Here is a 27,678-nt window from a genome sequence, read left to right as displayed (position 1 = left end):
AGACAAATACCATATGATTTCACTCATATCTAGAATTTAAGAAACAACGATGAGCACAGGGGAAAGGAAGGAAAAATAAAATAAGATGAAAATAAAGAAGGAGGCAAACCATAAAAAAGTCTAAACTCTGAGAAACAAACTGAAGGTTTCTACGGGGGGGTTGGGGGAAAGGATAATTGGGTGATGGGCATTAAGGAGGGCACTGGATGTAATGAGCACTGGGCGTCATATGAAATTGATGAATCACTAAATTCTACCCCTGAAACTAATAGTACAGTATATGTTAACTAAATTGAATGTAAACAAAGAATTTAAAAAAAAAAAAAAAAAGACCTAGACCAGCCAGCGTAAGTCCCAGAAGCCATCTGTGGGTATGCAGCCATGAAACCAGATCCTCCTCCAGGAGATAGAGGGAGAATATCAGAGTCCGGGGAGCAGGGACTCCCTTAACCAGAAGGAAGAGGGGCCATGTCTAAGACCTGTAACCCATACCTAGTGGGACACACTGCCCGACCTGGCGGTGGCACTCAGCCTGACACAGAGGCCCAATTGGAAGCCAGCAAATGGCTGTGGCGCCAACACAGCTGTGGCACCAGCACAGCTGGTGTGCAAGCTGCAGCTCAAGCATTTTCAAGTGGGGGCGGCCATGAGCAGTCCCATCCGCGCTCTCAGCGTTGGTCTCCTCATCTGCCAAATGGTGCTGACGCTACCTGTCTCAGATGGTCGTCCATTTCTTCATCCAGAAGTAGCTACGGATGCTACAAAAGGAGAGTACCTTGAGAACGTTATGCTAAGTGAAAGAACCCAGTCACAAAAAGCCACATGTTATATGATTCCATTTATATGTATGTCCAAAATAGACATATCCATGGAGACAGAAAGTAGACTGTGGTTGCCTAGGACTGGGAGAAAATGGTGAGGGATAGAGAGGGACTGCTAATGGGTACGAGGTTTCCTTTTGGAGTCATGAAATCTTCCCAAATCAGATGGTGGTAATAGTAGCACAGCTCTGTGAATATAGTAAAAAAAAAAAAAAAAAAAAAGTACATTTTAGATGGGTAAAATTTGTGATGTAAATTATTTCTCCATAAAGCTGTTATCTTAAAAAAACAATTAGAGGGGCGCCTGGGTGGCTCAGTGGGTTAAAGCCTCTGCCTTCGGCTCAGGTCATGATCCCAGGGTTCTGGGATCGAGCCCCGCATCGGGCTCTCTGCTCGGCGGGGAGCCTGCTTCCTCCTCTCTCTCTGCCTGCCTCTCTGCTTACTTGTAATCTCTTTCTCTGTCAAATAAATAAATAAAATCTTAAAAAAAAAAAAAACAATTAGATCTGGAGCCCTCACTATGTGCAGATTCTTTGGAAGCCATGAGCATCCAGGTCATGAGGCTACACATTAGGACACTGCCTCGGAAGAACAAGCAAAGGGACTCAGGCTGGTATGAAGAATAATGTATCTCACGTGTGTTAAACACCGAGTACCACGCCTGATGCAGAGAAAACCTTTGGTAAATGCGTGTGACCAGTACCATTGTCATCATCAGTGATGAGTCTCCTATGTGCCAGGCACTGCATTCTGTTCTTTGTGCCCACTGTCTCATAAAAGTCCCACAGCCCCTAGGGGATGGGTGTCATCATCATTTCTGGATCTCCAATGGGGAAGCTTAGGCACAGAGAGAGAGGTCAGCGCCTGAGACCAGCAGCTTGCACGGCAGAGCTGGGAGACAAACGTGGTTGCTTACACAGCTTCCCATCACACACCCCTCATCTCCAGAAGCAGCAGGACCATTGGTACCCTCATCAGCACTCAGTACCACTGGGCAGGGTTCCCTCGATCACCAGACCCAGTTCAAAACAGAACAGAAACTTCTGAAAGCCGTTAGGATGGCTCATACAGGTCTATCCCAGCCACTCAGCTGAGAACCGGTATGGTGGTGTGGCCTCACGGCAACCCTGTCTCAGACTCCAGGTGAGATTTCTGCAGCCCCCGGGGATCCCAGTGGACACCCAGCCAGTCCAACCGGCTGCTGCCTCCTGAAGCTTCCATGACCCAGGCTGGCGTCCTTGACTGTCTGTTGGCCTCAGTCTTCCCCAGCATCCCAGATGCAGCAAAGAGACTGCCAGGCTCTAACCAGCAGACGCCCCAATTTCCCCCTATTCAGACGATATGTAAATTTAGACACTTTGGAAATCATGTGTAGCAAGAAGTTCCCATCTGCCAGAGAGAGAGACTGAGAAAGACAGAGTATTTAAGTACCTAACATTTCGGCCTCTTGCAATTCCTCGGAGATAATTTACACATCATCGTCGTGGGGCAGACTCACACTCTCCTCACTTCCCAGTGATACATGCACAGTCCTAGTGGACAAAGATTCTTCATAGAAGTTCAGGGGAACCTGGGTGGCTCAGTCGGATGGGTGTCTGACTCTTGATTTCAGCTCGGGTCTGGTCTCCAGGTTGTGGGACCGAGCCCCGCATTGGGAGTCTGATGAGAGGGAAGTCTGCTTGAGATTCTTTCTCTCTCTCTCTCTCTCTGCCCCTCTCCCCTCTACCTGTCTTTCTCTCTCTCTCTAAAATAAAAAAATAAATCTTAATTTAAAAAAAGAAAGTTCAGTACAAACAAGGCAGCTCTGAGGCCTTCTACGACATCCCTGAATTCTCTAACAGAATGTTGCTGCCTTCAGCAGGATCAACTCTCATTCCCTACAAACTTATCAAACTAAACATTTTTTGCAGAGCCATGTAACACCAGAATGGCCTCATTTCCATCCTTAGTACGAGACTTCTTAAACTCCTTCATGGGTCAAATGTGCATCTGAAAAAGATTCCTACAATGCAGAGGAAGGTGACCTAAGTGTCTACAAGAACAGCTGAGAGGTCTGGCCAGGTGCGACATTTCAGGAAGGCAAGGAATTGTGTCGGTCGATCCTGCACCCCAGGCCTGGAACAGTGCTGAGCACAAAGAAGACATGCCACAAACATTTGCTGAATCCATGAACGGGTGTCTCCCTAGGGGGCTGAATATACACTCACATCCATACTAACAGAATTTAGTATGGAACCTCAGAACTAATATGCTCTAGGCTCTACAGAGCTATAGCTCCTCATTAATTCTTCCCAGAGGAAGGGAAAGCGTTTCAAAACGGGCTGCAGCACCTGTTGGCTTTACCTTAAGAGGCAAAGTTGAATCATGGAGGTTAGCAGATACGGAGGCAAAGATGAGCTTTGTTCTCTCTGCCGTCTGGTCAAAGGCAAGTCACTTCACCTCTCTAGACTCCAATGTTTTCCGTTACATGTCTCAAAATTCCCTTCCGATTTCTGAAGCGAATTTCATGTGAACCGGATAACATTTACAAGAGGGAAAGTTTGCCTTCGGTGTCTTTTTCCTGTTCTCTGGGTACCTTCTGCCCTCTGCCCCTGTGACACCTTCATCCCCCCACCCCCATCACACAGCCTTCACTTCCAGGGTCCTCCAGGTGTTCCCTCTGGGGCTCCTTCCCAAAGCCAGTCTTCCCTGCTCCTGATTTTTCCCTCCCCCCGCAATACATTTAGGTCCTGTGTTCCATTCCCTCTGGGCCCAGCTCTCTCTTAAAAACCTGATTAACATGGCTGCACCACTGGGTAACTGAGAGTTCATATGTTATCCCGAAGAAAGACATTTGCATTTTAACAAGATACGTTCTGGAGATGATGACATTTTAATCCACCTCTCGATCAGCACTTTGATCGTGGTATATCACGATACCTGATCATGCACCTGGCTCAGCAGCTAGACTGCGACTTTTCTGGGTATAAAGCCTCAGGTCTTATCGTTCTGTGTCTGGTGCCTAGCCCCATTTCTGTGGGCATTCAGTCAATAAATGTTTATGGACAACCACCCGGTGAAGGAAAGGCTGCTGAGGAAGAGTTAGCGGACAGAGTTCAGACAATCTGATGGTCCCAGGAAGGACGGAGGAGGCTCAGCAACAGACAAGGACTAAGAGGGCTTCTCAGATCCCACCTCCTGGGGCTGTCCGCTGCGCCTGCCTTTAGAACTGAGTCTGAATGCAGACATTACTGCCTGACAGCAGGCATTCATGCTCCTATAGAATCTGTGTTCTCACCCTGCCAGAGAAAGGGACCCGCACATCATAGCGTCTCATTAATTCGGGCTTTTGGGAGGCCTTTGCAGCTGAGGCCACAGCGACTCAGGGGTTCCCATTATAGTCAAAGGAGAAATACCCCAATGTCACAATGCCTCTCAACGCTCCAGACACAAAGTGACAGTGGGGATGGAGGGGATGCTGGCAATTTTTCTCAGGCCCATTATGCTGGACTGATAGTCAAATCCTTCTGAAAAGCGTCTGAAATACAAAATACAGGCACTCCATAGGTTTTGGTTTATTAATTCACTGACTCCAGATATGTAAATTATGACAGAATCAAGGGCCATGTAACAAAGCCAGGGAAAAGATTATTATAATGAATGGAAACTGAAAATGCAGTGGCTTGGCTTTAAGATACACCTCCCATTTGCAACCAGGAGTTTGGAATGCGTTATCATAAAACAAAGATGCCAAGAAAAGCTTTTTTCCTGCCTGGATGTTTTTCAAACATTCCTACAGTTCTCACAAGGAGACACAAAGTCCCCCAGGTGAGTCAGGCACCCAGCACCATGCGTGGCCCATAGGAAGCATCCTCCATAAACATTTGCTGAATCAACCTTTTAATTAATGAGTGACTGAAATAATCTTTAAAATGCAAATCAGGTTATGTCACCCTCCTACTTCAAACCATTCAGTGCCTTTGCCTTATTTTAAGAAAGTAACAAAAGTCTCTCATGTGACCTACTATGTACCCTACGAACCCCTGGCGGCTCCTGCCGCCCCACCCCCATGCTGCCATGCCCACCTCACTCTCCAGCCAGCACCAAACTCTGGGTCTCCTGAGACTCCCCTCACTGTGCCTCGCTGGCTTTTTCGATTCTTTAAGAACACTTCCAAATACTCCCGAGGTCTCAACCAAACGAACTGCCGGAGCATTATTTTAAACAGAGTGCCACGAGCCACCATCCTTCTGCACAGTTATAATCACACCTACTAGACGACTTATGAGCACTTGTTCATAGTAAAAGTGGAAATGCTGAGGAAGTGATGTGCATGGGGCTTCAGTTGCTTCATAATGAACCAGTTATGGGTCCAGGAAGTGCCAACCGGGCTTCAGAAAATAGAAGAATCAGTCAGAAGTGAAAATCACTCTGAAAGTCTGTCTCTTTGCAGGGGTAAGTGGAGGCGGTGGGGAGGGGGGGCATTCTGGGATGAAGGAATAGAGGGGAAAATAACAGGACCAGAAGGTGAGTACAATGGCATATCTGTATCCAGAGAAATTTCCAGGCTGTGGTTACTATGGTTACAGACGCCATGAGAGTTGGCTCCAGAATGTGATTGGGGGAGGGGGCCTCAGGCAGCCTCCTTCAACCCCCTTTCCTGGTCCTAGGGCCTCTTTGCCATTTTGTGAAGGAAGAAACATATTCAACAAAGCCAGTAGTGGCACTCAAAAGAAACTGTCTTTACTCTCCTCTCACTCAGGACACAGAAGCTCCAAAACTTTCCTCGGAATGTAAAATGCCTCAGGAAACATGTCAACCTCTAAGGCATCGGATGCATCCTTCCTGAAAATTGTTTTCTCTTCAAGAATGTACAGGGAGGGGCACCTGGGTGGCTCAGTGCTTAAGCCTCTGCCTTCAGCTCTGGTCATGATCTCGGGGTCCTGGGATCGAGTCCCACCCACATCGGGCTCTCTGCTCTGCAGGGAACCTGCTTCCTCCTCTCTCTCTCTCTCTCTCTCTCTCTCTCTCTCTCTCTGCCTGCCTCTCTGCCCACTTGTGATCTCTCTCTGTCAAATAAATAAAATCTTAAAAAAAAATTAAAAAAATTAAAAATAAAGAAAAAAAGAATGTACAGGGAAAGCAACAAGGTAGTCCCAAAAAAGTCTACTCAAAATATGACAGAGAGCGCTAACAGGCCTCCACTGGTGGCTTTTCCCAGGTGCTGGCTGGGCCCCTCATCCCCCAGCATGCCACCCCACCATGCTGGCTACGTCCTGACTTCTGTTTCAGTCACACCATACAGAACGAGGGCTGCTGCAAAAACACACCACACACCCAGTCCTTGACATTTCTGCTGCTCAGCCTGAAGGACGTCCCGTTCTTCTGGCTTTATCCAAGGAGGGTGGGTTTTCAGGCACTGGATCTATAAAGGAAGGGGGTTGTCATGGAAGGGGAATCTGGAAAAGAAGTGGGCCCATGAGCTGTCACATAGTCTCCGATATCAGAAGAAACTGGGTTTATTGAACGGTCATTTCTTGGTGAATGTTCTACAGATGTACACATAGCATGGTGCCTGCCCAAGGCAGGCTCAGCACATGCTCTTTGTATTTCAATCATCTGCTTGGACTGGTAGGTGTACTGGGGTCTATTACAAGACCATAGAGTCCTATTTTATATAAACCATCATCATACTTGCTGACTTTCTGAAATACCATTTTGAGGAGTGGGTAGGAGGAGGGGCAAATGGAGGTCCGTGAATCATTGTTCTGTGGTAAGTGGGAAATGCAGAGCTAAACAAAACCAAGCAGGTTTCTGTACTACCAGATTACCAGAGGAAGCATACAGGTAAAGGTAAGAGCTCTGACTTTAACAGGCAGACCCAGCGCAAGCCGTAGATCTACAACGGAACTCTGTGCAGGCTACTCCAGCTCTGTAGGACTTGGCCCCCTCATTCAGAAAACAGGAACAGTCATGTCGTCTGGTTGGTTTCTCTTTTTTTGGACCATAAGGAGGATTTTATGAGCTAATGGCTATAAAGCACTTAGCAGAATACCTGAAACTTAGTGTATATATATATATATATATACATATATGTATATATATATATATATATCTCCAATAAATAAGAAGGTAAATGCTTATGGTGATTTTAAAATATGTCCTCACATTCTTTGGTATTCCTCCCTTCCAAAGTGAGCTTAATCACCCCAAGTATGAATTAAACTTAGTATCTCACATCTAATGAAAAGACTGTGATTGTAGGAATAATATGTGATTTCTGAGATTGGGTCATAAAAGACCTCATCGGTTCTGCCTTGTTCTCTCTCAAATGGCTTGCTCTGGAGGAAGCCAGCCACCATGCTGGGAGGATATTCAAAAGACCTTGGAGAGGGTGACATTGGCAGGAAATGAGGCCTCTCCCCCAAAACCAGCAGCAGTTTGCAAGTCACATGAGCCCATCATCTCAAAAGTAGATCCCCCAGCCCCAGTCAAGCCATCAGATGACAGCAGCCCCCAGCTGACATCTGACCACAAACACTGAGGGACTCCTGAGCCAGACCACTCAGCTAAGCTGTTACCAAATTCCTAATCTACAAAAGCTATGAGACAATAAATATTTGTCATTGGTTTAAGCCACCAAATGTTAAAGTCTTTCTTACACAGCAATACCCACTCTCCAGGAAAGAATGAGAGAGCACACATATCATTCTGTACACCAACCATGAAACCATTTTTTTTTCCCTCAGAGCATCTGAAGAGATTAATTTATATCTTAAGGAACACACTTCAGGAAATGCTGTCTAGAACTTAACAGTTTATAAAGCTTGTTCACATTTATTAACTCATTTAATCATCTCAGCAACTGTGAAGCAGGTGCTGACTGTGATCTTTATTTTACCCAGGAGAAAACCTAGGCTCAAGAAGGTTAAATGACTTGTCCAATTTATTGTCTACTGATAAAACTGGTAGAACAAGAACTCATTGGTAGAATAATACTCAAGTATTATGACTCCAAACTGTGTATTTTCCTCCGATCTTTTCTCTCGTTTGACCCAAACAATCTAGGTTTTTTAACTGACAGCTGAATAGAGTCCCAGGAAGGGGCAGTGTGCAATAGGCCACCCTCCCAGATGATTTGGAAAATGAAACAGATGCTTCTCAAGTGACTGGAACTGGAGTCTTCTGTAACTTCCCGGAATGGAGACCCCTTCAGACATAATAAGAACATAATACAGGTACCACTCATGGAGCTTTTGCAATGCTCCAAGATGCTTCTGAAAGTCAGCATATGTCACTTTATTGGATCCACATAGCAAATCAAGGAAGTACAGGCTGGGGAGTCTGGGTGGCACAGTTGGTTAAGTGGCCACTGTTGATTTTGGCTCAGGTCACGATCTCAGGGTCCTGGGATGGAGCCCCGTGTTGGGCTCTGTGCTCAGAGGGGAGTCTGCTTAATGATTTTTTCTCTCTCTCCCTCTCCCTCTGCTCCATCCCCTGCTCACACACACACACACACACACACACTCTCTCTCTCTCTCAAATAAATAAATAAATCTTTAAAAGGAGGGCGGGGTGCGAGGAGAAGACTGGCTAATATCATCTCCATCTTACAGATGAGATTGTCACAGAGAAATGAAGCTACTTGCCAAAATCAGCCACTAGTAAGTGATACAGCTCAAATTGGAACCCAGGCGACCTAAGAAAATCAAGGCATGGAAGTAACTGAGCCATCAACAGCCCAACTCTCTCCTTTACCATCAGAGTGGGAGAGCCAGCACTAGAACCCAGATTCTTCCACTTTAAGCTCCTATACTGTGAAGAGGGTGGCATATAGTCCCAAAGCTAAGTTAAATGAATATAACATACATTTACTTCTACCAGGTTTTAAGGATCTATATACTGAACCAGAGCTACCATAACTGCTTCCCCTATGGCCTCAAACTCCAACATGAGAAATGAATGCCTTTAGCCTAAGGTAACATTCTCAACCAGTAGAATCTGGGGGCTGACCCAGGTTGGTTCGTGGTTAAAATGGGTAACGACAACTGACCCCAAATTTGCAGACAGAAAAAATAATTCAAGGGATAGAATCCTTTCACCTCTAAACTTTATCTCCCATCAGTTTTTCTTAAACATTTGGATACTGCTTTCTCGTCTCATAAGATAAAAGTAAGTAAATATTAGGGGCGCCTGGGTGGCTCAGTGGGTTAAAGCCTCTGCCTTCGGCTCGGGTCATGATCTTGGGTTCCTGGGATCGAGCCCCACGTCAGGCTCTCTGCTCCACTGGGAGCCTCCTTCCCCCTCTCTCTCTGCCTGCCTCTCTGTATACTTGTGATCTCTGTCTGTCAAATAAATAAATCAAATCTTTAAAAAAAAAAAAAAAGTAAGTAAATTGTCAGATATCACACCCAATATCAAGCATATATATTCAGACTGTCAGGCTCATATTCATTAAATTCAATAAGTTATGCTATTTGTCTTCATCCTGCTAAACTATTTGATATTTGGGGGGCCTACAGACATGCTTACACATAAGAAACTCATTTTCCTAGTATTACATTGTTTAAGAAATACAAATAGAGAGGCACCTGGGTGGCTCAGTCAGTTGAGCATCTGACTCTTGATTTCAGCTCAGATCATGATCTTGAAGTCCTGGGATCATGCCCCACTCAGACTCCATGCTGGGTGTGGAGCCAGCTTGAGATTCTCTCTCTTCCACTCCCTCTGCCCCTCCCTCTGTTTGCTCACTCTCTTCCTCTCCATAGGAAAATAAAGAAATCTTAAAAAAAAAAAAAAAAAAAAGAAAGAATACTAATAGCATTTGGGGTCATTCTGCAAAGGCCACCATGACTTCCAGATGCCTAACACTTAGTAAACCTACACTCTCTTCGAGCATCCCTTTTTAAACTAAAAACATTACCACCACCCCTATGTTGGGTAGATGATTCTTTTAAAAAATTAAGATCCTTTGCATAAAAGATAGTGATTGAGATGAGAACTGTAGGAAGACGGGGAGAAAAGGATGAAGGAAGGAAGGAATAAGGAAGGGAGATAGGAATGAGGGAGGTAAAGTTCCCTATGATGATGTGAGTTATGTACTGCAGCAGTTAACTCTCCAAATCCTGTGTTTTGTCACCATTCTACTCTGCTTCAAAGTCCCCTCCATGGCAGGGGGACGTCATGGAACCAAAAATTAGTGGCAGTATAATAAACGGAATCCCCTGAAATCCTACCTACCTATCTACCTACCCCTCCAGGCCACCTCTTACACCCGCCTCTCCACCTCCTGCTCTGGGAATGGAGGAGAAAGAGATAATAACTACCCCCCCAATTGTTGCCCCCCCCCACTGACCCTGGTGTTCACCACCACCACCACCCCAACCCTAAATGGAGGATTCGAAAGTCGGGTTTCATTTTGGATTCATAGTACTCAGTCCCAGACACTTATGAGGGGAGAAAAAAAAAATCTCAAACTCCGTCAGCAAACCACAAATAAATGTTCTTGAAATTAAATAGGAGGTTTTTGTTTCTCCATTCTGGGTAACAGGCGTGAGCCTGACCTAGATCAGCAAACAATAAGGTCTCCACTGAGAATACCACCAGGACCAGAACCCAAAAGCTGTTGGCCCATTGACCACCATGAAAACATTGGCCTGATGGGTGTAACGTGCCCCATTTCAGTAGATTCCATAACCAAGTCATGCAGAGCGGAGCCCCTAACAGACTCTATCTCTGTCTGCATCATCTGGTAAGTGCCCTTTCGAACAGAATTGGACTACAGCACCAGATTCTCCCTTTAATTCACCTTTATGCTTCGGCCAAGGAAGCTATCCAAACTGAAACCCCCTAACTGGCTCTCAGTAAAATGGCTTTATTCAGTCTCATTAAACTCTTCTAATTCTCTATGGACTAAAAGTAAAAAGAACCCACTATCTCAATAACCCTTCTCTTGCCAACAGTGGGCCCCTAGTTCTGGGCCTACAGTAGATATCCTTTGCACCATATCTCAGTTGTGGTCGAAGTGTCCCAATTTCCTGCAAAGTACACATTGTCTTCTTAGAATGCTCCTGATTTATGATGCTAATATAGAGCCTGTTGTGGACTGAATTGTGTCCCCTGCAAAATTCATATGTTGAAACCTTAAATGCCAGCATGACTGTATTGAAGATAGAGCCCTAAGGGGGTAATTAAGGTTAAATGAGGTTATGAGGGTGGGGCTCTAATTCAATAACACTGGTAACCCTTGTAAGAAGGGGAAGCCTCCAGAGTGTTCTCTCTCTCCTCTTGTGAGGACACAGCCAGAAGGTGGCCATCTGCAACCCAAGGGAAGAGCTCTCATCGCACATCGGCCCTGCTGGCATCTTGATCTTAGACTTCCAGTCTCCAGGACTGTGAGAAAATAAATTTCCATTGTATAAGCCACTCAGTCTGAGGTATTTTGTTATGAGAACCAGAGCAGATGCATACAGAGCCAAAACACAGATGTTTTGGAAACAGGGTGAAATAGCAAAATCAACCTGCCCCATCTTAATTCTACCTAGCAATCGCTGGCATTGGCAAGAGGATGATGAACCTCCCTCAGACACTGCTGGAAAACAACCCTGAGCCAAATCTTGGCCCAGACGATCTTTGGAACCGTCTTTCCTTTTTACTTTCTAGGATAATTGTGGTGATTTGGGCACATTATTAATCGCATTTGGAATGCTGATCTCCTGAAAGCTGGACATTAAATCAAAAATAGATAATTTTCTTTCCAGAAAAACCTAAGTTATACAAATGTGTGTTTGGAAACACGTTAATAAAGATAGCGCTCCATGACCTTGCAAGTTGAGCATGGCTCACATTCACAAGACACTGAAATCTCTTTTCAGCCAGGAGAGCAGAAGTGAAATTCAAGGGTCTTCAACTGAACTCATGAGATAAAGTGCCAACCAGCGCATGACCTGCCGAAAACAGCCATTGTCTCAGAACTCACCCAACAACTGGGAGTCTTCTTCCTCTAAATCTCTCAGAGAAACTTCTGAATACACTTTTGGATAAGAAGCAATGAGAGCGTATGAGATAAACAAAGACCTTGGAAGTGTGGGAAGCTTGAGGGAAATGATCCTGGACATATGTATCAAAAGGACTGGGTTGGCCCCAGCTCTGCCTGTTTGCAACCTTGGGCCCCCAAATAACTCATTTCCTCTTTCTATTCCCATCAGTAAATCTAAGACTCGAATATCAACAAAAGTAGGGTTCTTTAAAGAACAAATGAGATAATTTGTAGAAAGTGTTCTGTAAACTGAAAGGTGCTAGACACATACAATATAGGTCTCTCTGGAATTTTGCATTAAAGTATGCACTGAAAATGCAGCTTTAAAAAGAAACAAAAAAACAAAAAACAACTCCAGCTCTGAAGCTTTGCTTCTTCCTTAAGTAGATTTACATACCTAAAAAGAGCTACGTATCCATAGCTAATATGAGCCAAATTACTAATTGGACACCAACCATATCTTTGTCGGGCTAGGTCACCTCCCTGCCCCAGCCCCTACCTCACCACCCCCCGCCCCCCTCCCCCCTGGCACTATCACTCCTGGTGAAAGGCAGAGCAGAAGGAAAATTCTGTTAGAGACTTCAGGGAGATAGGAGCTTGCAAGATGTGGGAATATCCACGTCCTTTCCGATACCCTATTATTTAGGGATATCCTTCCTTTCTCCTCAGTTGTATTTGCCCTTTGTAGCTTGGAGGAGTCCTGGAATTTCCTTCATGGGTGAAGACTTAGAGATCCTCTCCATTCTAACCCTCCACCCATCCACCCATTCAGCAAAAGTTACTGAATGCCTACTACGTGCCAGGCACTTCCTGGGAGCACTGAGGATCTAACAGTCAACAATATGGGAAAAGTGCCCATTCGTGAAGCTCATAGGCTAGCGAGGAAGGCTGGCATCAACTGAGACACATGAGTAAGATGCTTTCAGATGATGACAAGTACCAGGAAGACAACTGAGCAGTTGACATAATAGAAAAGGACAGACCTGGGGAAGGAACAAAAGGAGAGGTCTTCAGATGGGACAGGGAAGCCCTTGCTAAAAAAGTGACATCTGAGCTGAGATTCAAAGGTGGAAAGGAGCCAGCCACGTGAACACGCATTGTAAGCAGTGGAAAGGACAAGTTCCTGAGACAGGAACAAGTTTGATCCACTTGAGGAACAAAAGGAAGACAAGCGGCCCAAAGGTCAAATCAAGAAAGAGGGTTGGAGACATAGGGTTGGAGAAGCCATGTCAATGGCCCCTTTGCACACCGGAAGAAGGTAAAACCCAGAGGTTAAATGAGCTGCCCAAAGTCACACAGTTAATGATTGCTACGGTTCATTCTAGAAACTATTTTTCCCCCATATCCAGAATTTTCTATACCATATTGATATGCTTGCCTTGAGGTGTGGGGTTATTGTTTGATGATCTTACTGATTTTTAAAAGCCCTCAAGAGGGTCACTTGGGTGGCTCAGGTGGTTGAGCATTTGACTTGATTTTGGCTCAGGTCATGACCTTGGGATCAGGGGATTGAGCCCCACATTGGGCTCCACGCTCAGCACAGAGTCTGCTTGTCCCTCTCCCTCTCCTCCTCCTCCATCTCTCTCTTTCTCTCTCTCAAATAAATAAAATCTTTAAAATCCCTTAAGATACCCAAAAGCAGCAAACCAATCTCAGTTTTCAGCAAAAAAATCATCCACAAGTGATCCCAATGATGTAAAATGCTCATGAAAGCCAAGACTTAGTGGCAGCCTACTTTTCCGTATGTCCTATGCAAGCAGTTACTCTCTTTGCTGTAGGCTCAGCTTTACAAATACAGAGGAAGGCCACAGCTCACCAGAGAATGATCATTTTACATTTAGGTCTTATTTTTCCACCGAAACCTCTTGACAGTGCTTTGCTTAATTCACACAAGTGCAATCAAAACCAATCTGCTCTCAATCCACCTTCATTCTGTGCTATTAAATTGTCAGGTAATGGGACTGTGAGCAAAACATCATAATTACAACTTCCTTCCACGATCTGTGAGCACCTGAAGGTTCAAGTCTGTTAACATCAAATCCTACAGTCCATAGAACCATCCCTCCCTTGTCTATTAGAATGCCAGGTTCTCCTTCATCTCTGCTCTGCTAAACATACTTGGTCTGTGTAAAACCAAACCTCCAAAGAACTCTGCCCAGTGGCCAGTGACTGGCCCACCAGCGGTAGAGGCAGAGATGCTGTTTGGCCAGATAGGTTAATGAAGAAAGGAATGAGTAGAAAAGGAATTCTTCTTCCTCTTCTTCCTTCTCTTCTTTCAGTCTCCCTTCGTCTGCACACCCCCCAACTCCTCTTTATTCTTTTCTTTCTCCTTACAGTGAGTTTCCCCAGTCCCTGAGCTCTGAGAGTCTCACCAGGCAAGACCCAGAGGTCCCAATAATTTAAGAGATAGACTTAAGAGATAGATTCAAAGAATATATAAGGACCCCTGCTCTAGTCCAACTCCACCATCTACTAGCTATGTGACCCCGGGTAATATATTTTTTAATATATGAAAAGCACTTCACAATGCCTGACACGTAGTGTTACAAGTCAGGAGATATGCTACCTCCACTCCTGACCCTCCTCCTGCCTCCACCCCCTGGCTAGGAAAGACTGCCGTCACCCCCACCTACAAGAACAATTGTGCCCGAAGCATCTTACTGGAAGGCAGCTAGTGGTATCCTGATGCCTGTCAAGTGGGGACAAAGCACTGACTTCATTGAATAAGTATTATGAGAACAACTCTATGATATAATGTGCATAAAACACCTGGCATGCAATGATTTCTCATTAAATGTCGGTATTTTTATCAGAATCTTTTCATTTTTAGCACCATCAGTTGTGACTGGAGATGCTACTTGTGTATGTCTTCACTGTGTCAGGCTGTAAAATGTTGGATTCTTCTGTGTTTACCTCTGTGATATAAATATATACAATGATGATCATATAGAAATGTATTCTTAAAGCCAAGGCAAGCTTCACAGCCCTCCATCCTGACCAGAGTTCCTTCAAGATCCCAACATGACATTTTAGACAACTGCCCACTTGACACACGTCTCAGATGGCTCAGGACAACCCCCTTTCTACAAGTCCCAGACTGAATTCACGAGCTTTCCCACAAGACTGGTCCTGCCCTAGCTGCCTTCCCAGTCATTCCATGTCCACACTCTATTCACATAAAACCTGTTGATTTTCTGTCATCCATAGCTCCCTACCCAATCCACTTCTCTACCTCACAGCTAACACCCTGGTCCATGTCACCATGCTATCTGGTCCTTCACATCCACAAGAGTCACACAGCATTTGTTTTGAAACTGAGCTCAGATCACGTCTCTCCTCAGCTTTCTGTGGCCTAGGATAAAGGCAACACTCCTCCTCCCACCCCACAGCCCCACCTTACCTACAACAACACGAGGCTCTGGGGTCTGACCCTATGGCTCCACCAGCCACACCTCAAAACACACACTCTCTTGCTCTCTGCTCTAGCCAGGGGAAACTGCCTTTCAGTTCCTTAAATACAAATGTTCCCTCTGCCTCAGGGCCTTTGCACTTGTTTCCTCTTCCACATCAGTTCATCTCCTCAGCAGCCAATTAATCACTACATCTCTTCCAGGTCTCAGTACAAGTGTCTGACTACCTTCCCTGACTACCCACCCTCCCTGATCCTTGTCAGTATTTTCTATCACTTTCTTAACACCCTGATGCTCTCCTTCATGAAACATACATAAACATGTAATTATGCCCCATACTGTGCATTGACTGATTTAGGTCTGTCTCCTTCACCACAAACTTAAAGAAGGCTTTGTCTATATTATTCTAACTATATCTCCAGGGATAGCATTTGGTAAGTAGTAGGTATTCAATAAATACATTTTACAGGGATTAAAAAAAATTAAAATAAAATAAAATAAAAAGCCAAGACACACTTTCCAGAGATCAACGACAACACTGGATTGGGTTTGCGTTGCAGTAAGGTATGACAGCTTCAGTGTTGAAATAGGCAACACATCTTCCCTCATTCTATAATAGCCGTTTATAAGACATTTACTCAACAAATAAATGTGTTTCCTCTTTTCTGGTCTGGAGAAAAGAATGAATGCACTTGTAAAAAAAAAAAATTAAACGTACCTACTACACACATCAGATAAACAGATTTTAACCCAATACACACAGAGGTGTTGCCTGGCTGGACCCAGCTTCAGAGGAGCTGAAGAATTCTTGTCAAAACTGGACACTTGGTTTCAACTTGTTCTGCTCCCACACCAATCACTCTGGAGGGGCCTTAACATCTGTATGCTAATTACAGACACGGCGGCGGTCAACGCTAGACACACACAAATCTGTCTTAGTCGCTCTCTTTTGCGCCGAGGAAACACTGTCCAACATTCATCAGAGCTTGTAAACCACACTACTGTTCAGGCAGACACACTCCGTGCCCCCTCCCCAGCCCTTGCCAGCCCCACCCTTCTCACAAACCCTTCCGCCCTCCCACTTCTACTCCGATTGAGTCAAACTAGCTGCCTGGTTTGGTAATAAGATTGAGGGAAGACTTCAAAGGCCCCCTGGGCTCCATTATTCCACGTGCCCTCTGAGAAGGGCCACCTCTAGGGACCATTGCCGCAGATCTGAGCCCCACTTGCTGCCAGGAAACCTTTCCCACTGAGGACACCCTGGGCAGGCGGCGCAGCTCCAGGTCCAAGGGGAGGCACCCCACCCATCTGCCAGAGAGACAAAGATCACCAGAAACAAAGGACACACACACACACACACACACACACACACTCGCACACAGAAAGTCAAAAGCAAATACCGACACTTGGTGTGATTTCAAGCCAAACAGCCGGCTTGGTGTATCTTTAAATAGGTTTTTGAAACAATCCAGGAGGGACAATGATTATGTAGTAATGACAGGCACTATCTGGGTTTGGAACCCACGCTGCCTCCGCCCTCCTCCCACCCGCGCTGCGGTTCCCAGGCGCATTTTCCAGCCTCAGGACACACGCCGCCAGGAGCAAGAGTGCTTCCACTCATGGAAGCGCGCGCGCGCAGGAGATGGAGGCAGGGCGAGGGCCGCCAAAAGTAGGAAATACCAACCTTTAGGATCCCAGTTCACCTGTTTTCTTGGAGTCTCGATTGGAAATTTCATTGCTCCGTTGCCCAGAGGGGAGGAAATGAAAAGAATCAAAATAATAATAAAGTCCTCAAGCTTTACACGCCTCGGTACAGCAGTCCAACAAAACAATTTCCAAGGATGGGGGAGCCTCGGACTGGCTCGTGGAGGAACCCCAGAGAAAGATAAGTGGGAAAGACTGCCTAAGGAGAGGCTGGAAACGGCTTAGGTGTTGGCAACGGTTGAGGGGAGGCCAGCTGCAGCCCCCTGGGTGGAAGGAAAAGTAAGACTGGCGAGGGGTGGATGGAGGCTCGGGAAGATAAAAGAGCCAAGCTGCTTCCCAAACGCGGTGGCGGCAGGTGGGGGGCTGAGCAGCCGGAGGGCCGGCGCGAGGGAGAAACCCACTGCAGTGTCACTCCAGCCCCCGAAGGCGTGTGCGCACACACTCCCGCACACACACACTCGCCCGGGCGCGCGCTCCGGCGGGCACGTCAGCCTCTCTCGGCCGCGCACAGCGCACACGCCCCACCCCGGCCACGGCTCCTCGCCCCCGGGCGACGCCCCCCACTCCCCACCCCGCGAAAGCCATTGGACGCGGGAGTGGCGCGGCACCCGGGGAGCGCGCGGCGAGAGCGACCCTCCCCGCAGCGCGCCGCAGACGCCGCACCACGGCGGGAGAGCGCGCGGCGGGTGGAGGCGCGGGGCCACGGAGGCGCGCGGGGCTCGGGGCGTCGGGCCGGGAACCGCGACCTGCAGTGGACTCGCCCGCGGGGCGGCGGGGGCGGCGCGCGGCGGCGGGCGCGGCCGGGCGGGGAGCCGGCGCGGGGCGCGCCGCTACTTACTGGCTCGGCCGGCCGGCGGGCTGGCAGGCGTGGAGGCGGCCGCGGCGCGCTCGGCGGAGTTGCAGCCGGAGACACGCTTGGCTGCCTGGAAGGCGCTGTAGGAGGCGGAGGAAGAGCCTCGGCGGCCCCGCCGCAGACCTCCGCCTCGGGGATGACCTCTTGTCACAGCTCCCACCCTGGGCATACACACACACACACCCTTCTTTTCTCACTTCATTTTTCCACTCCAGCCCCCTCCCGCGCCCGGTTCTCCCGCCTGCGCTCCGAACCCGCGTCCCCAGCGCACTCGGAGGAGGCCGGTGCCAGCCATGAGCCTTTTGTTCTGGGACCGCTCCGCGTTGGCCGCGCTTTCCCCGCCCGGGGAAGCTCGCTCCCCAGGCGCAGCCCGGTCCCTTCCCCAGCTACCTGCCGCCCGGCTGGGGCCGCTGCTCGGAGGCCCTGGAGGCCGATGGAGAGAGACACGCCACGGGCCCAGAGGAAAGTGGAGTTGCCAAGACCTAGCGGCCCCGGGAGCCCGGGGGCCCTGCAAGGGCAAATGCGAAGGGACCGCACACATGTTCTCGGAAAGAGGCTGAACCTGGCGCCTTTCCCCTACCCCCACTGAGGCCTCGATCTCCAGAAGATCCAGGTGGTGCTGAGATGCTCTTGAATGGGCCACTCGAAGTACTGATATGAAAGATGCTTACAAATTACTTCAGCTCCTAGCAACAAAGACTTGCATATAGTAGATGTTCAAGAAATACTTGCTAAATGAAAACACAAGCTGCATGAAGTTGGACAGAAAGTAGTTTAAATTACTGTCCGTTCACTGTCCACTTGACGTATATCTTGAACCCCCTTCTCCATGCCATCACTGTGCCAGGTGCTGGTGGTACGGCAAGAAACGACATAGATACGGACCTTGCTTTCATGGATCTTACTGTCTAGTGCTCAGGAGGTCCGGCTAGATTTCTCTCTGCCCTTACTTATGAAAGAGTAAGTGACTACTTGGCTTATTGCCCAGCCTGCCCGCTGTGGCCCTAAAACCCTACACTGGCAGTTGCGCTCTGGGTGCATGCCACTCTAGGGCACCTTGAGGCTTCTGGGAGCCCTGGTACAGCGGCATCTTTCTTATCATCCTCCCCCGCCCCCCCACCGTCAGATCCAGGTTTCTGAGTCCCAGAGCAAGAGCTACAAGAGGTCCACTGTCATCTGCAAGAAGGGTTGCTAAGTGCTTTGTCACTGACCCTGCAGGCTGCTGGGACCAGAGCACTGAAGTCTCTGCAGACCCCAGTCAGGCACACCTGGTACCAATCTGATGGCGCTCTCTGGACTCCTCAGCCCTGCAGACACAGATTCCCAAGACACCTGACAGCCACCTCCTCTGGACTCCACTTCCACACTTGGTTTCCCTCTACTAGAAGGCTGAGAGGACGGATGAGACATGGAAATGAGACAAACAAGGAATTTCTGCTTCTCCAGCCATGCCCTCAGAGACACTAGTACGTGTCAATTCTGCCCCCAAACCCAAAGGGAACTGTTTTTAAGCTCCTGAGACAGTCTTCAGAGCCTCACTGTACCCTCTCCTCAAGTGCTCACAGGCAGGAGGGCTCCACTCCGTCACTGCAATGCAATGTTTTTACTTGCATCTGAGTCAGAGAGAGGTGCCCCCTAGGAAAGATACCCTCTCTCCCAAAGCCTTTGAGGTCAGGGGAGCAAGACTGGCCCCTCACAGCCTCATACTTCTCTCCACTTATCTTCCCTATGTCACACTGAAGAAGCTCTCACGGCCTCATTTTACAGATGAGAAGATCAAGGCTCAGAGAGGTAAAGGAACACACCCAAGGTCACAACATAGAGAGTCAAACCCAAGGAAGCTCATCTGGTCCCTGGGTCCCTGAATCTTGACCCTGAAACTGTCAGATGGGTTCTTTGGGGTCATGATGATCCAAATACTATTTATCTAGGATTCACCCCTTCCTCCTTTGCTGAATGAATTGGACTACCCTGGTGCCCTGAGGCCTCCCTCAGGGAATTAGTTCACTATCAGAGGCAAATTCCCATGGCCTTTGGGTACATCATTCAGTCAATCAGCAAACATGTATTGAGCAGGTCTTGCGGATGAGATGATTGTAGGTTTTCCTCAGAAGTTACACTGGGCCCGTGGAGAACCTTCCCCTAGAAAAGCATCAGCAGGATGGTTTTAGGAAGTCTTGGGATGGACCTACTGGGATGAGGGAGCGGGATCAGGGGTCTGGAATGCCTGATGTGCGTTGAGGACTTGCCCTAGTCAGAGCCCTTAGGATCTCTCTGCTAAATCACTCGCCCCACCCCCCAGCCCTAACCTCTAGGGCTTTCTCTTTTCTCCACTTTCATTCTCTCTTCGCAGTATGTGGACAACACAAGTGGGGAGGGATCCACCAAAAATTAAGTAAGTCATCCCTGCACCCCCTCCGCTAACGCGCCTGAAATCAAGTCCCAACTCCTAAACTGCGTATGTGGAATGGACTGCGGGGGATGGGGTTATAAAGGGAGAGCCCCCCCCCCCACGCCCCAAGAAAAACAACTTGGCACATTAACCCTTTGTGTTACTGCAATCCCACTCCACCATCGTCAGTTCTTCCCCTTCGTTATTACGCACTAGATTCCACTTACCCCAAGAAGGAGGAAAGAAGAGGACTGTGTTGAAAAAAAACATCCAAAAAAGATGCCGCGCCAAGCGGTTCTCTCTCCCTCCGTGCGGCCGCAAGTCCCATGGCTATTGCTTCGGGCAGGTTAAGTCTGGTGGATAGAGACCGCCTCGGGTTCCTGCGGCAGGAAAACAAAGCATCGTGGTGCAAAGTCAGCCCGCACTGACGGTACCCCGCCAGCAGCCCCGGGCCGGCGGCGGCCGCGTCCTGGGCGCATTCGGTGGCAGAGGGCGCCGGTCCTTGCCGGGGAAGCTTTGCAGTGGGGCGCCCCGGGTCGCTGCAGCTCAGAACCTGCACTAGTCGCCGCACCACTTTAACGATCGCCGTGTGGCCCGGTGCGGGAGGGCTGGGGGAAGCCGGAAAACCCCAGGTCACTTCCCGAGAGGAAGTTTTCCGCGAGTTAGTGGCTCCCCTACCCCTTCCCCACGCCGCAGTCCGGGATGAGTGTGAGAGCGAAGGGTGCTGCCTGCCGCGCGAGGAGTCGATCTCTCCGAGTGGCTGGTAAAGAACAGCTCAGCCAGAGAAGGGAACCCGGAGTCCGGCGTGAGGCCGGAGAACGTCCTGGACCCAGAATAGCAGGGAGTGATGAAGCAGCTTGGGGAATCCTGCTTAGTGCTGGTTCGGCAAACAGAGGCGGGAGGATGAGACTCTGCTTTGAATTCAGGAATGCCGGAATGAATTCATTAACCTGCTTTGAATTTTTCCCTTTGGTTTCATCATTTCTCCCTGAAGTCCGGAAGAAATCCTCACCTTCCAAGAGCTTCCCCACCCTCAAGACACCTCCAGGTCCTCTCCTCCAAAGAACCGCAGAGAGGTGTCCCTGTCCTTCTGTGAGATCTCCCCACACACGCACCCCCTGTGGACCCACTCTGTGATAAAATTGATGAGCTTATGCCTTCAAGTTTACTTGAATTTCTTCTCCCAGAAACTTTGTTCTCAGCATTTAATCACTCCTCCCTTTGGCTTCATGTCCCAACCAGCATCTGCAAAACACACCCTTAAATATATGTTGCTCTAATCCCGGGTTCTGCTTTTGGCTTGGAAAAGCAAGAGACACATCAGTAGCTAAAGGGCAGAGGGTGTCATATGTCACACTAGTCAATAGCAAACTCTGTGTGCTGAACCCTGAAGATTTATTTTGGTGACTCAAGCCTCTGGTTACCCATGAATGAAGACAACATTTATGACCTCCAAAGAAATTGTGCTTAAAGCATCAGGCTGATGAACGTGTTTCATAGGAAGGAGCTGCATTCCTCTTCCCTTGTAAGTTTCTCTATGTTAAATTTCAGTCCTTAAGAAAATATTATTTAAGCTCCCATAAGGCGCTGCACCCAACATTTTACCAAATATATGCAAAGCTGTAATCCTGCTTCTTATAGAACACGTTTTACGGTGATTCCCTCTGATTTACCACCAAAACATAATCCCAGGGTTGTTATTGTTTTTTTTTTTTTAAGAGATGGGGCTGAATTTTATTGGCTTTCCCCTCAACTTTTTTATTTTTAAAGCTTTCAAACACAGAGAAAAGTTAGAGTTGTTTGGTTAATAACCAGGATGCAAATATTGCATTTCTTTCTTATTTTTATGTAGTGTACTTTATTCTAGAAAAATGCCTTCATTTTTTATGACAGTGACTTTTTCAAGAATCCAAATTCATTTGCTTTCCCATAATGTTTAATGTCATGATGTAGCTAAAGATCAATTGAGCCAAAGAGAAGAAAATGATTTCCTGATCACAGAAGATCATTAAAAGAACTCAACACTTTCTATAAATTCAGTGTCCATGACAATATCCACAGGATAGAAGGCAATTGTATCCCTGCTCACTCAAGTTTCTCCCCAGACTTAGTCCTAGCCTTAGTCAGATAACTTATTTTTGTTTCTTATCCCCCCAAAAGGCCATCCTTTTGGGGTTGAATGAGCACTTTCCCATATGCACACCAATTGGACAAGTGCATATGGTATTTTATTAAATTTCAAAATAAGAATTCACCCAGGTTACACACCATTATACCTGAGCTCAGATTTTCATATCATTGTGGAAGGTTTTAACTTGAACCAAAATTTTAAGGCTTGTAGAAGTCATGCATGGTTTCAATAACCTATTTATTTATGGGTGAGTCTTATTCCTGAAGTCTCTCTGCTTGCAAAGAATTGAAATTCCTTTAGAGGGACCTACTGTCTCAGCATATTGACAGGTGCTTCTCTCAAGCAGCCAATGAAAGTCCTGGGAAAGTCTGGCCAATAGAAAAGCTTTAGCTCACTAGCGGGTGGGACAGAGTCTCAGCATCCAATGGGAATGTTTGAAATATATTCATTTAATTTTTGCTGCTTTAAAGCAAATATTTGTTTGGTCGAAAATGATTATAACAAATGTAGTAGTAGAACTTTCCTCTCCTACCATTAAGCCATCTAAATGTTTGCTGAATCATAGAATGATATTTGGAAGATGTCATTTCAAGGTACTTCCTGGTTCGGTTTTCCACCTCTGAAAAGGATTCCAATTTATATGACCATTCAAGAATACTGAGTGCAAGAGACTCTAGGAAACAAGCTGAGGTTTGCTGGAGGGAAGTGCGGGGAGGGGGGATTGGGTGATGGGCATTAAAGAGGGCACATGATGTGATGAGCCCTGGGTGTGATATGCAACTGAGGAATCACTAAATTCTACCCCTGGAATTAACAATACAGTATATGTTAACGAAATTGAATTTAAATAAATAATTTTTTTAACTAAATACAAAAAAAAAGTAAACACATCTAGTGAAAGAGATTATAAATCCTGTATTGATGGGCTTTTTCGAAATTTAAGAAACTTTGTTAAGCTCAAATTTTTTTTTACTTCTGGTCTAAATCTTTTCCTTCCTTAAATTTTTCAATACTTACGTACAGCGATGAAAAGCAGCAATACCATGACCTATTAAGGATTAAATTGTCCAACATCTTCATCTTCGTGTCAGGTAACTTTTCTACACTTTTGTCAATATGTACAAGAATTTGGCCTATCCATACTTTTCTTAAAAGCATCTCTTTCAGGGATGCCTGGGTGGCTCAGTGGGTTGGGCCTCTGCCTTCAGCTCAGGTCATGATCCCAGGGTCCTGAGAACCCAGGGTCCTAGGATTGAGCCCCGCGTCAGGCTCTCTGCTCAGTGGGGAGCCTGCTTCCCCCCTGTCTCTCTGCCTGCCTCTCTGCCTACTTGTGATCTCTGTCAAATAAATAAACAAAAATCTTAAAAAAAAAAAAAAAAGCATCTCTTTCGGGCACCTGGGTGGTTCAATCAGTTAAGCATCTGCCTTTGGCTCAGGTCACGATCCCAAGACCCTGGGATCGAGTCCCACATCAGGCTTCCTGCTCAGTGGGGAGCCTGCTTCTCCCTCTGCCTGCTGCTCCTCTGCTTGTGCTTTCTCTCTCTGTCTCTGACAAATAAATAAATAAAATCTTTTTTTTTAATAAAGATAAGCAATAAGTACAGAGTATTTGACCAACTTACACGTATTTTAGCCAGCCATCCTCTTCAGAAGGAAGCGCAACCAAGCAGGTTAATTGTGCCAAGCTTCACTCAGTTTCTTCATCTGCAAAATGGGGTACTAAATATCTGGCTACTTGTACCTCCAGGGTTGCCTAAGGAAACAATGGTGCTTTGTGAAAGTGCTTTGTAAACTGTGCCTAAAGAGACAATAGTGCTTTGTGAAAGTGCTTTGTAAACTGTGCAGATTTAAGAGATCATTCTTATTACTTAATCCTGATGGATTAGGATTTCTTTCTTTCTCTGCCAGGCACATAGCAAGCACTTTTTAAGAATACCCCCATTTATTTCTCATAACAATCCTGTAAGATGGGTATTATTATCATCATGATTTCATTTAAAACAATGCCTGACATATATTAGGCACCTAAATATTTATTAAGGGAGAAATTGGAGCTTGGAGAGGCTAATGGTTTGTCTAAATAAACATGGCTAGTTAGGGATGGAAGTAGAAATCCAACCAGGTCCCCACTCATCTCTAGATTAAAATACCACTCCTTACCCAGAACTAGTTACATAAAGTTATCTTGATCTCTGGAGTAGTCAGTTTCATGGGAAATTGCAACCTAAACCATCTGTACCCTTTTCCCGTTACATTGCATCTCCCCACCCTCTGGGGTTCCTTATATTCTTCCCCCTGGCAAAGTGAATATGAATCTTAAACCATCAGGCATTATCAAGCAAATAAAAGAAGTATTAAGGAAGAGGTGAGCAGGAAAAGCAGTGGGAAAACCTTTGTTATGGTCCTGTAAGTCACACCAAATCAAACCCAATGTGCGACCATCTAAAAGTAGGTAGTCAGAGAAGCAGCCTTGGTGGAATTACTTTGACTTTTCCAGGTCTTTCTTACTTCTGCACAACTGCATTATGTTGTTAGGTCTGCTCTACTCTTCCAGTGGTCGATTAACAATGCTGATTATAGAAAGAGGATCTCCTTCCAGTTTATGTAATACTTCTATATTTAGATTCTGATACTGTGTTTTAAAAATAGTTATACAATGTTACTGATACATATTGAAATATGGATGCACTCAGACTTGAAAAATAATTACTGATATGCACCACTCTTTTCATCAGGAATCAAAGTTAAGCTGACAACTGTGATTTCTAGGAGTCTTATTATTCCCTTTATGGAAGATAATTCTTTTTCATTTCTTTTCAAACATGGGGCACTATTTTTCAAGAAGTTTCCAAAGAGCCATATCCTTGGGTTCCAAAAGTTGTAAGTGACCATAACCTTCAGTTAGAAAGAACCCAGCATTTTTAGAAAACCACCATCAATTATTACCCCACCATCCACTGCATCTTACTAAAATTTTGGCTCATCAGAACCCACCAAATTAAATCTGCCCTCAGCAATATCTTGGAAGGGTCAAATACTATATTTACTAGGATATAAACAAGGTCACTCCAAGTTTAGATGGCCACTGCTATTCTATATGATAATATTAACAATGTTCCTCCTAGCCTATATGGCAATTAGAGAATGGCACTCCCTCCAGTGGAAAAAGCACCATGGCCCTGGCTTGATTTGTAGACAGTGTCTCTGTTCAAACCAGAAGACACTCCTTGGGGATGGAGGGTGGGGTAGGGAAGAACATACTGGTATCAGGAAACACAGCAGCATGTCCAACACTTGGAATGGACTTAAGTTCTCATTCATCCTCTCAGCTTGGTGCAAGGCAGAAACTTCATAACTATATGCTCTGGCCCCTTATATAAGATATACAAATGGATACATTGAACAAGAGTACATGATGGGTTCCAATTATTCAAGGTCAGATTTTTGAAAAACCAATATTTAGTACTTTATACCATACATGAATTCAAAATGGTTTTAAAGAATTTATTTATTTATTTTGAGAGAGAGAGCACACGAGCATGTGAGTGACCGAGAACAAGCAGGGAGAGTAGCGGAGTACGGAGCCTGACTCCGGGCTTGATCTCACAATCTGAGATCGTAACCTGAGCCAAAATCAAGAGTTGGATGCTTAACTGACTGAGCCACCCAGGTGCCCCCAAATTAATTTTAAAATAGTCTATCATTATTATTTATTATCTTATTATTATGTTTGTCATTTCTGGACATGTTTAGGTTCTCTTGTTTTCATTATTTTTCTCAGTTAGTAGAAGATCAAACTATCATAACTGTAACATCCTAGCCATGTTTGTTCATGAAATCCATAACATTAAGCTTGAACTTAATATGGTAGTGATGCCTCCACTGATTCTGAGCCCTGCATGATGGAAACAACAAATTTAATTCTAAAATATTAATATCAAATATAATTTAATTCTAAAGTATCACCTTCTACCTCTGACCAGCTGGATAATTTGTTATTGTATTAGAAAAACTACTGAGAGAATCTGAAACTTAGAGATGTTTTGCTTTCTTCTACTTTATCCCTAGGAGAAAGCATCACCTCCTATATTCTGTCTTTGATGCTGAGACTTTTACCGGTAAGGCAGGCACACTGGATATAGAGCATTTTTTTCTGGCAAATATAATTTTTAAAGCTGACATCAGAGAGCTCATTTATTAAATGTTGTATTCAAAAAGGGTAACTGGGGTTTAGAGTACTTATCCATTTTTCTGCCCTCTCTCCATGCAAAGCTAAAGATCCTTACAATGTTTATATTGGCAGTGACCCCTAGTCCATCAAACAGAGATGTAGTTGCTTTAGAAATTCTGAGTTTACTCCAGTGAGAAAACGGAATCATAAAAGGTAATTATTAGTAGAAGCAACTTCAGAGATCAGTTAGTGAGGGCATTCCAGACTTTCCTGGTAACCAAAAGCAGATTCCACGGTCTGGAGATCCTGTTTCAATAGATCTAAGAAGGCTGTCTTCGGATTTACTTCAACAAAAGCCCCAGGTGATTCTTTCATGCAAAGTCTGGGAACCTCCCTGCACTAGAGCCAGTGAAGTCTTGAGAAGTAAGGTGATTTTCCCAAAGCCAAACCGTTGGTCCATGACAGAGTCAGGACTGGAAGCGAAATATCCTGAGAGGCCTCAAGTCTTCATAAAATGGAATAATGTGTGTGTGTGTTTTTTTAAAGATTTTATTTATTTGACAGACAGAGATCACAATTAGGCAGAGAGGCAGGCAGAGAGAGAGAAGGAGGAAGCAGGCTCCCTGCTGAGCAGAGAGCCCGATGCGGGGCTCGATCCCAGGACTCCGGGATCATGACCTGGGCCGAAGGCAGAGGCTTTAACCCACTGAGCCACCCAGGCGCCCCTGGAATAATGTGTTTGAGAGACATTTTCAACCATGGAAGAGGTTGTGGTTTGTGGGGGCGGAGGGAACCAGAGGTACATAATCAGAAATTTAAGTTATCTGAATCTCCTTGCTTCAGATGCATTCTGGTTAATTGAGCATTTATGACACTCTTGTACTTTATTTCCTGTATACATTCCTCCAACCTTTTCTCTGATTTGACCCATATTCCTGCATATGGTTTGGGGGGCTTTCTACAGTGACCTTAGACCTATCATCACATCTGTCTTCTTCATTGTCATCCTTAAAACTTTTATCAAACCACACATGTCTTCCCTGACACACACTGCAAAATTCTTTCCCATACCATTCACTCTATCATCCTTCCATTTTATTGCCTATTTCTGCCTCTAACTTTAATACATGCTTGTTCATATGAATGTTACACTTTTTGCAAAGAGAAAGCTGTCAGAGT

At 46.0% G+C, this 27,678-nt stretch overlaps 1 protein-coding gene across 1 annotated transcript in view; it reads right to left on the bottom strand.

The window, feature by feature from the left end:
• The window catches only part of LOC111148667 (potassium two pore domain channel subfamily K member 10), a 126,271-nt gene extending 109,287 nt beyond the window's left edge, over positions 1 to 16,984 (bottom strand). Inside the window, exon 1 of the mRNA XM_022505435.1 lies at positions 16,933 to 16,984. Coding sequence (XP_022361143.1) covers positions 16,933 to 16,984 — 52 coding nt within the window. The remainder of the gene's footprint in view (positions 1 to 16,932) is intronic.
• Positions 16,985 to 27,678: the final 10,694 nt, after the last annotated feature.

The sequence above is a fragment of the Enhydra lutris genome, unplaced genomic scaffold (assembly GCF_002288905.1).
Source record: "Enhydra lutris kenyoni isolate GAN:26980312 unplaced genomic scaffold, ASM228890v2 scaffoldscaffold20, whole genome shotgun sequence".
Taxonomy (NCBI): Eukaryota; Metazoa; Chordata; class Mammalia; order Carnivora; family Mustelidae; genus Enhydra; species Enhydra lutris.
This window is presented reverse-complemented; position numbering and strand designations above follow the sequence as displayed.